Source organism: Miniopterus schreibersii (assembly GCF_964146895.1).
Source record: "Miniopterus schreibersii genome assembly, chromosome: 1".
Classification (NCBI taxonomy): Eukaryota; Metazoa; Chordata; class Mammalia; order Chiroptera; family Miniopteridae; genus Miniopterus; species Miniopterus schreibersii.
This window is the reverse complement of record NC_138101.1, coordinates 115572704-115583424: the sequence shown is the minus strand read 5'-3', so window position 1 is coordinate 115583424 and position 10721 is coordinate 115572704. Positions and strand designations below refer to the sequence as shown.

At 40.4% G+C, this 10721-nt stretch overlaps 1 protein-coding gene across 12 annotated transcripts in view; it reads left to right on the top strand.

Moving 5' to 3' along the window:
* Positions 1–1525: 1525 nt before the first annotated feature.
* Positions 1526–10721, top strand: part of ZEB1 (zinc finger E-box binding homeobox 1) — a 199741-nt gene continuing 190545 nt past the window's right edge. For 3 of the 12 annotated variants that reach the window (XM_081132025.1, XM_081132024.1, XM_081132019.1), the window contains exon 1: positions 1548–1651. In XM_081132025.1, the coding sequence (XP_080988151.1) occupies positions 1594–1651 (58 nt within the window). In that variant the 5' untranslated portion in view covers positions 1548–1593. Of the gene's footprint in view, positions 1652–3461; positions 3802–3889; positions 4120–10721 lie in introns of those variants that run through there. The other 9 variants (XM_081132030.1, XM_081132029.1, XM_081132028.1 and 6 more) reach the window with 7 other exon arrangements.

Below are 10721 nucleotides of genomic sequence, written 5' to 3'. Positions count from 1 at the left end.
ATTAAACTTTCTAATTTTAAATTACAAGACTTCAGCTGTAAATTTATTTCAGTTGAAAGGTTTGAAGGGATTATTAATGAATCTTCTAAAATTCTGGAGGGCGTTTAAAAGATTATTTTAACATAATAAAGAATCCTGCCATAGGTATGACAAAAATTACAGGCATAATTTGTTGAGCACCTACTGTGTGACAGCACTGTACTGGGTGACTATGTTATTTCTAATAATCTACATGTCATGTTTCAGTTTTCTCAATTTCTCTAGCAATAATTCTTATATTGTTAATTTACAACTATGTTATTTGAAATACAGCTCAGCTCATTTATTCCATAAAGTTGGTCCCAAAGACATTTCCTCATTGGAAAGGGAAGTGGGGGAGGGGAAAATTAAATCCTTCTGACAACTTAAGAGGACTTCCTTGGTATTTGTGGTGTATTTATATGGCCTTTCAGAAACTTCCCAAACTTGTACAGAGTCAGGGACTTGAGATAAAATCAGCAATCTGTCTTAGAGACCACATTTGTCAGTTGTGCTTCTTGCCTTAAGGACCTATACAGCAATAACTACCGATTTAGGTGGTAAATCATGGCCTGCTTACACACTAACTCTGAATCGTGATGCCAATGAACTCAAACTCCTGGGACTACTCTAAGGGAAAAGCTGGGAGGAGCTCAGAGAGGAGGTCAGCTGGGCGGGGCAGGCCGAGGTGACAGCAGGTGAGCCCGCAGCGGATGAGGAAGTGAGACAGGGACAGTGTGGGTATTACTCATTCCGCTTTTCCGCCGAGTTGCCTTTCAAGCGGAACTTCTCGCCTCTCTTTCGATCCAGCTTTAGTTCTATCTAATTGAAGTCACTTCCCATCCCTGTTCGCTGGGGGGAAAACCATGCGTCAGTGTAAGGGAAGAGAATCGGGACGGCAGGGTCAGGTAGCCTCTCATGACGCCGCGTCTCCCGGTCGTCAGAGGCCGAGCTTCTCAAATCAGCCCCTGGCTGTTCCTCAAACCTGCCCTTCCCCTAATCCTGGGAACTCCCCGGGGAGCCCCAAGCACGACCTGCTTCGGGGCCCCAGGGGCACCAAGCGGAAGAACGCTGCGTGGGAGCGGAGCTCAACCTTAAGGAACAGGGAGGACAAGTTGCTCAGGTTACTTTGAGGGCACAGGGTCCCAAGGAGAATTAGCCAGACCCAGAAGTTAGGAGCCGCGGCGGGTGTGGTCAGTTCACACGCAGAAAGCCACGGAGCCTCCTACTTTACCTTTCTCACTCCCACAGCCTGTCGCCCTTCGGACCACATTCCCACATTTACTAATGTCCCCTTCCCCAATCCCAGGACACCTGAGGGAAACTTTTCCCTAGCCCCTCAATTCATTCTCAGCGGTTTCCACGGCGGCCGCAAACCATCCTCACCCTAGCAACAAAGTTCCGGCCGTAGAGCGAGCGGCTCTAGGTGTAAGGAAGGTGATGTCGTAAAGCCTCGAGTGTCGTAAACCAGGTGCGGTGGGGGGGAGGGGTGGAGGCGGAGGGGTGGGGGGGAAGGGGGAAGGGGGAGGGAGGGGGAGGAGGTGACTCGAGCATTTAGACTCAAGCGAGAGGATCATGGCGGATGGCCCCAGGTGTAAGCGCAGAAAGCAGGCGAACCCGCGGCGCAATAACGGTGAGTGGCGGAGAGGACCGGGGAGCGACGGAGTCAGGGGGAGTCGGGCAGCCGGGGCGCCCCGAGGGTAAGGGGGGCGATCTGGGCTGGGGGCGGCCGGGGCAGGGACGGGCAAAGTGGAGTGGGAAAGTAGAAAGTAGTGCTCTCTGCCCCCCTCAGCTGCCGGAGCCGCGCCGCGGCCGCTCGCTCTCCCTGAACCGTTATGTCTCTTACCTGGTCTCTCTCCGCCTAGCGGCTCCTGCCGCCTCTGCCGCCTCCCTGGACCGTTAGCCGCCGCCTCCGCATCCCCGGCTCTGGGCGGGTGGCCGGGACGCGGCGGTCACTTTTCTGGTCTCGGGTGGAGCGGCTGTTGCTTCTTTTCGCACTTTTCCCCACTCTTCTGCTTCTCGCGCCTTCCCGCTCCCCCTCCTTCTCAGCCCCCTGCGCTGTATTTTCCCTCAGCGTCGAGGCTCCCTGGAGCTGGGAACTAACTTGTGCCGGCCCAGACCGTGCAAACTGGCTTCCGCGCGCCGCGGCCCGGGCCCGCACTGTAGCTCGGGGCTCGGAGGCTCCGGCCGGGCGGCGGCGGGACGCGGCAGCCCGGCTGCGTGTCGTCCGTACGCGCGTGTGCGCGGGCGCCGGCGGGGCGCGCCGCGGGCGGACCGGGCTGGGCCGGCGGCGGTAAAGTTATGATCGGCCGGCGCGCTCGCTGAGTGGGGATTAGCGGCGGAGGCGCGGGTCCCTAAACGCCCCTCCTCTCCAGCCCCGCGGCCACAGCGAGCCCCGCGGCCACAGAGAGCCCCGAGAGTGAGGTCCACGTCCTGTGGGGCGCTGGTGGGGCATCGGGCGACTCGGGCAGCAGCAGGCGCCTACTTGCTGCTGGGGCGATATGTGGATGGCCGCAAGCCGGGCAGCGGGTGTGTTTGTAGAGTTGTTACCTGGTTAGAGACGGGGAAGCACCACAGACAGAGCTCCCTCCCCGGGGAAGACTCTTTTTTCCGCGCTGGAATGGGGCAGTGTGCGTACGCGTCTGTTTTTCTCTTTCGGTTTTTGGGGAAGTTGTTACCTGGGCCAGACGCTCGGAGCGCTGAAGCCGGATAATGGAGCTTGGATGGCGCTCACAATCTCGGGTGGAAGGGGATGGGGGATGGGGGAGGGGGCAGGCGGACCGACGGACGCGTGGGTCGGCTGCTCGCGCTGCCGCTGCAGTGTTTATTGATTTGTGCTAATGTGCTGGGGAAATACACTCGGTCTGGCGAGAGAGTTTAAAATAAATCAATCAGAGTGAGAGAGCGAGACCCGAACATGTGGTTGTTGCACAGTCGCCTTTTCTAGGTTGGAGAGACGTTGTAAGTTGATTTTATTTCTGCTTATTTCAGGGGCGATTCTGTGCTTTCTCTCCCTCCTGTTCAGCAGCGAAATGTCTGCTGATTGTTATTGTCTGGACAGTTCCTGTGGCGAGAGGGGCGATAGTTGTCCGCCCGGGGGCGGCGTGAGCGCGTGCAAAGGCCCCCGCCCGCCAGCCGGGTACCTGTTTGTATAATAATGGGCGGCAACGGCCCTGCTGCCTGCTGCGGCCCAGGCTATATAAGGAATTACACGTACATTTCGGACCGAGGGGCTCCTCTGGGTTCCTGCGTTATTTTTAAAATGAGTTTTTAAGAATAGGGAAATAAATGCGCCTATATTGGGATCCCTGTATCTTCCAAAAAATGAGGAAATATGTGTTTAAGTAAAAACTCTGTCGCGCTTCCCTCGCCCCACCCCCGCGCCTGGGCTCCCTTTCTCCCTCCCCGCTCCGATGCGAAACGCGAGGTTTTGTAACCTTTCCAGGCAATTTTAGATTTTGTGTGGGATTTCCTGTCTAAGAGCAGATACGAAGATTTTAAGCCGTTCCAAGACGTTTCCTTACAATTGTAAACATATTTTTAACATATTTGAGCCGACATTAAAGTCATCGATTTCATGAATTATTTTAGTTATTCAAATAAACATTTTTAAAGCGTCTATCAGTTATGATTAATATTTGGTATCTTCATTATGGAGAGAGGACTTGTTACAGCAAGGAGTGGAACATAGGCTATTGCAATTTTAATTTCCTGTTTTAGCGTCAAATCGTGTGTGTTCTATATTGAACTGTTGCTGCTGTTGCTGATGTGGCTTTATGAAAGGTAAGTTGGTTCCTAAAGGGCTGTTCGCTTTTTACCTTATGTAAAATGTTCATCGCCATAGAAAGGGGCTTTTCTTGTTGCTGACGACATGTGTATGACATGTGAGACTGAACCACCCAGCGTCTGTGCAGCTGCTGTAAACATGTTTACCTGAACAGGAAAGAATGGATTTTTCTCCTAAAGATTCTGTGATATGAATATGACACCCGTAAGGCATATCAACAGATGACTTAAGGGGGAAAAGCTATCCTGAAAGGCACTTGAAATCAGCAGGAAAAAAGAGGTTCTCGTCGCTGCAGCAAATGGCAACTTGTGCAGGTAGAAAAAAGATGGTGTTTAGTTTTCTCCTGCATGTATGTTAGCCCCCTCCGGTCTGCTACTTTCATTCTCAAGGGAGAGATTTATTTACCATGCTTGCTGTCAGTGTTTTTACTTTGTGTTTAATATTAGAAAAACAGATTTGGGGCTGTTTAGCACAAAATATCTTGTCTGCAGTATGCATTACTCTGAGAAAACAAAAGGTGTTTAAGATAGCACTGTACTACTATAAGTATCTTCCATTTTCTTCACTTTTGGCTCTGTCTTTGTATTTCTTTTTGTTCTTAAATATGTCTCATCCATTGCTGATAATTACCACCATGCTATTTGGTTAAGCCTTAAAATTTGCAAATTAAAAATGAAGTTATATGTCATTGTGTGGTGAAACCTCAGGGTAGGTGCTGGTTATTTCTTAGCAACGCAATCCTATTTAAGTTGCAATTGTTTATTGGAGAGAATTGCTTGGAAAAAATGTGAACTCTTAAATCTTTTTAAATGAAGAAATAAATGCTGTATCTAGTGGCAGGTAGTCATAGAGATACTTTATGCTGTTATTTATATATAATTTTTTTGTTTATTTTAAAATAAGGCATGCATATTTAACTGATGATGAGCTTCCAGTAAAATATTTTAATTTCCTTTCTAGAATATATCTTCAGAGTAGGATATTAACGGGAGAATCAAATAATGTAACCTGACGGGGTAAACCAATTAAGCAAGGTGTGGCCAAAGCATCAAATCTTATGTAGTAACTTTATGGTAATGATGTTAGTCATCTATAAACGAGTGAGATTAGAATTGCTTAAATCTATTTTTATCATTTATAATGTAGTGCTTTGTTGTATTTTAAAAATCTGTCTTCTCATTTTCTATTTCTATTCTCTGTGTGGTTTTCTTATATATTTATTTATTTTTGGAAAAATGTACTCTAGCTACTAATGACCACATGCTGATAGATTCACTTTAGATGGAATTGCAGGTACCTATCTTTCTGTCATTTGCACCACTTGCTGTCTTTGGAAACCACCAGTAGAGGATGCTAACAAAAATTATTATTGGTGTAGTAGTACCATAAGTCTTGTTTATCTCCTGTTGATTGGGACCTCTATGTTGATAGGGACCTTTTATGTAATTCTGAGTCTGTTATTTCAAACCAGCCCTGAGTAAATTAGGCATAAGCCTGTTTCTAGTCTGCTAAGACTAGAAAGGGGTAGAAATGTTTTAAGTTGAACAATTTTATAAATTTGAGCTTTTTAAAATTTGAAATTGAGATTGCTATCAATTTAGTTTTATTTTAGACCAGTCATATTACTGCTTTAAAAAAGTATCCTATGTTGTTAGGTTTGGAGAAAAACATGTAGTGATAGGCCCATATTTATTTTGCATACTTACTATATTTTTAACCTCCTTTTTTATTCATAGTAAGAGCCCTGAAAAAAAGATATTTTTAGACGTTAAAAGATATTAATGGTAAATATGGTAAGAAAAAGTGCAGTTGATTGATGGATAATACTTTATAATTACTTGCCCATAACTTACGTATACTTAAAGAATGCATGGATTGGCAGACAGAACTACTAACGAAGGCCTTAAGTAGCAGTCACTGAGATGTTAGTGATTTTTAGATTATATCTTTTCCTTTCCCTTTTATTAATCAAAATTAGGTAATGTATAAATTTTAAATTTACCAATTGTAAATTAAGAAATATAAGTTTGTTTAGAGGATTTAAATGCAATGGAAAAGTCTCTATTATTTGTTAATTATTGTATTAAAGGGATTCTTTAAAACAAACTATGTAAATTGATACAACTTTTACATATAAATAATTGCACAAGACTTAATGAATTTAGTTATGTCTTTTTGGTTTGTGTCCTTAAATATAGTTTTACATTTCCTGACAGATATTTCTTGAATTTGGTGTTCTCCTAATTCCTAGAGCTCAGTAGTGACTAGGTGTGATTCACTTACTTTTTTTTAATGAACGGAGGAACTTGACCAATAAAGCCATGACATACATAATTGTAGCACGGAGCAAAATTTAAAGTATCTTACAAATTGAAAGGATCAATCATTGTTAATATGACCCTGATATAAAAGCATATGAAATATTTGGTTAGTACTTTATTTTCTTTCTCTAGTATCTAGTATTTTGGAAATGCCATACCTATGTTTACAATTTTAGTCACTTTGAAGTATGTGGAGAGAAAGTTATATCAAATTGGGAATATTTAAAAAATATTAGCATAATTATTTCTCATAATTGTGTTTTTTTTACCCTTTTTTGCTTTCCCCTGTATAAATCACTTCTAAGCATGTGATTAGAGCCAGATGTAAACACAGATGCAATATCATGTGGAATTATATTGTTAGCTACTTTAAACTACCTGTATTGAATTGCAGTAAAGAAGAAAAATCATACAGATGTTGGAAGAAGTTATGCATTAGAGTGCAGAAGTACAATGAGAGGTTAGAGGACTTGATGGAATTGTAGAAATAGTATTTATGATTGAAAAGGTTTCTTAATCTTTGTGATTGGATCACTAATTTATGGGGAAATACATGTTCATTTCTAATAGAGATATAAACTAAAATAAAAGTTCAGTGTTGAGAGAAAAAAAATTTGAATTTTGAAATAGAAAAGTGCCCTGATGGGGAAATACAATAAAATGACCTTAAATATTTTTAAAGGTTACATGTTATACATACTACCTGCTAAAATAATCACCAAACTGCTAAAAGTAGAAAATAAATGCATATACATACAGTAGAAGAAGTTTTGTAGTAATCCAAGTTAAAAGTAAATGTGATCTATTATACAGGGGTTGCTATAAGACATTATCTTTCCTTTGGATGGGACAATATTTTGAGAATTGTATTTCTAAAAGGGAGTATTCTTAGGACATAAATGTCCTAAATTTTTTCAGTATGGTATGAGCATGTCTACATTTTAACCTTGATGGGAGGTGGGTTATGCTCTGGTTAGCTTAAGAAACTGAGTTGCTTGAAAATATGGCAATATACAATACTACTTAAATAACAAAATACTCTCTGATAAGTAATATTTGCCTTAAGGTTATTTGCAGAGGAAAATTAATATTTTGGAGTATATCATTTAGGTGTTGATAAATTGTAAGATTCTAAAAGGGAAGAGCAAAAAAAAAAAGCCAACTTCCAAGTTTATACTTGTATTATACTTGTATTATAGCTATGAAACATTAGCTCTTGATTTTTCATCCTCTAAGAAGTTATTTTTCTCTCATTTCTTCAGTCATCTTCCTGTTGTTTAATGCATGTCCTCTATATTCATAGGGATGACGTTTATCTGTCCATATGCATATTTGGCCTCTTAATCAACTTTATATATTTACTGAAGCTTGATATGTGGAGTTTCAGGTATAAACTATAGCTCTTGGTAGAAGACCTTATAGTATGACAACCTGGGAAAACCTTCATCATCTCTTTTGCAGTAACAAATACATCTGTCCTAGAATTATTAGTAACAGATGTTTTGTGACCTCTTAATTCCCACTCCCCTCCTTCCATATCTTCCTCCAGCCATGTTTAATATTAAATGTGAATGGAAGATAAATATGGGAATGATGTCAGTTTCTTATGTTTATTGTTTTATTCTAAGAATATTGGAAGTCCTCTATTTTCTTTTTAAAAAACTTTTAATTTCAAATTTTTAGATATTTAAAATATTCTAATTTCAGCTTTTTAGGTATTTTAAGTACTTTAAGTTTTGTTTTTGTAAATCATAATACCACTGTTCTTAGATATTTCATTACCACTCATGTGCACTAACCTACAATATATTCTAATTTCCCTTATTCTTAAGGTTTTTATATTTGTTTAATCCACAGTTCTAATTGAATGTTTGGTTTTTTGTTAAATGCCAAGTGTGACTAGTTTGCTAATTTAAAAAATTATCATTGTCTTGGAATACTACATCTTTTAATACAGAAGGGACCTTTAGAGATTATTTTTATCTGAAAACGATAGTGATAAGCTGAAATTTACCACCTTCAAGTAGAAACTAGGCAAGACACTTTAACATGTGTTTTGAGAAGGGGCAATAGCGACATGTAAAATCTTTTAAGGAGTAGATTGTCTGAATCTGGGCTCAAGTTAACCAACTGACTCTGATTCTTGAAAAGGTTGTGAAAATCACTGTATCTCTTTAATGTTTTCACCTTTCCACCGTAAAAACTAAGTTGCTATTCACTCCTATTGCTACTTAACTTTTCTAAATCTCTTAATATGCTGCTTTTTTTTAACTTTTGGGAGTGGGTGCAGGGAGGGAATAGTTGGAGAACAGAGAATATAATTTCATATGAATAAATATGAAACAGAAAATAAATGAAATAATCTTGGAGGTAGAGAATTTGGGAGAATCATCTAAATCCATTTTTGCAGATAAGCAGATTCAAAGAGGTAAAAGGACTTTGCCAAATTCCTATTACTAGTTAGCCTGGGCTAGGTTACAGCTTTTCAGATTCATAGCTCAGTAATCCTTTTGTTAGACCATTTGGATCATACTTATCTGATGGTGACAACCAAGAACTAGATGCCATGAATTTGCAAATTTTTCATAGTTAAAACCAAAATGTATTCTGCAGAATGGTCAATGATCTCAAAATAAGGGGTTTTAATCCATTTGCATAAATCTATAAGTGTTGATGTGACTATACCACTTAAACATTTCAGATGAAGAGAGTTAGTTTAGTATTACTTAGAAACATATTCTCAGTTTGGGATTTTAATTTTTTCTTTTCATTTCCAATTTCAACTCCTGTTCACACTATCCTTGCCCAACCCTCACTTGTACCCAATCTAATGTGTTTTTATATGTGTACTTGTCTCTATCCTTGTAAAATTATGTAGTTGTGTAGCATCTACATAACTGCTATTTTGCTTTGTGTTTTACTTTCTTCACTCAGCACGTTTGAGACCTGTTCATGTTGCTGTATGTACATGGGAGTTCATTGCTTCTAATTGTACAGTATTTCATGGTTTGCATCCAGCAAAAATTACCTGTCAGTTCCCCTAAGGATGGATGCCCAGGTTGACTCCACCTTTTGGATACAAATAATTCTGTAATAATGCCTACATATTGCTAAAAGCTGTGGAAGAATTCCTCTGGGGACATATATATACAGGCATGGTATTGCTGAGTTATAGCTTAGTCTCATATTTAATATCACTAAGTTTTGCTAGATTATTTCTAAGAATGGCTACACCAATTTTTACCCTTACCAACAATGTATAAAAATCTCTATTTTCTCACAGTTTTGCAAGTTTGGGGTATTGCACAACATCCTCCATTTTGCTAATTTGACAGTTGTTAAATAGAATCTCATGGTTGCTTTCATGTTTCTCTGTTTGCCAGGGAGGTTGATCATTTCTTCAAAGCCTTGCTAGCCATTTGGGTTTCCCTTTTCATGTCTTGCTTAGCTATATCCTTTGCCCTTCTTTTTAGCTGTGTTTCCGCTTCATGTTGATTTCCCAGAGTGCCTTGTGGATTTGAGAGAGTAATTTCCTGGTGATTTTAGAACGGCAGCCTGGCTGGGCGTGGCTCAGCGGTTGAGCGTGGACCTGGGATCCAGGCGATCAGGGTTCGATTCCCGGTTGGGGCACATGCCCAGGTTGAGGGCTTGATCAATGACTCACTCATCATTGATGTTTCTCTCTCTCTCTCTCTCTCCTTTCCTCTCTCTGAAATCAATAAAGATATATTTTTTTAAAAAAAGCAAATATTTTCCCAGTGTGTCATTCATCTGTTGACTTGACTATGGTACAGGAATCCTTAATTGTGAGTATTTAAATATATCAAACTTTTGACTTTTGGGTAGTAAGAAGACCTTCCTAATCCATAAATTGCAAAGATATTCTTCTAATAGTTTTGTAGTTTTACCCTTTATATTTGGTCTTTAATACATCTTGGGTTCACATTTTGAATATAGCATTTCTTTCTTAAGAGAAGCAAACATGGTGGTTAAGAGTTTGGGTTGATCCTGTAATTTACTAGCTGAGTCACTTTGGACAAGTTACTTAGTCTCCCAATGCTTGGATTTCCCCATATATAAAATGGGGATGATAATCTCAGAGTTAAGATTGTTAAATGAGACATATGAAGCACTGTGCCTAGTTGATGTTTTAAGCATTCAATAAATGTTTGTTTAAAATTTTACTTATAAAATTAAGTTTGTTTTAAATACATTTTACATCAATTGACACTTAATTTCTTATCATCTTTTTTAATATTAACTCTTATTTAACTGCCATCTAAAAGGATGTTGTAAAATTTGTTCATTGTTTCTGTAGCTTTGACCTTAAATTGCTTAGTTGTTTTAGCCCAAAGGAAAAGGCTGTTTTTATTTTTATTTATTTTTTATTTTTTTAAAAAAATTTTTATATCTTTATTGATTTCAGAGAGAGGAAGGGAGAGGGAGAGAGACAGACAGAAACATCAATGATGAGTCATTGATTGAGCCCACAACCCAGGCATGTGCCCTGACCGGTAATCGAACCCTGATCGCCTGGATCCTAGGTCGACGCTCAACCTCTGAGCCATGCCCAACTGGGCGAAAAGGCTGTTTTT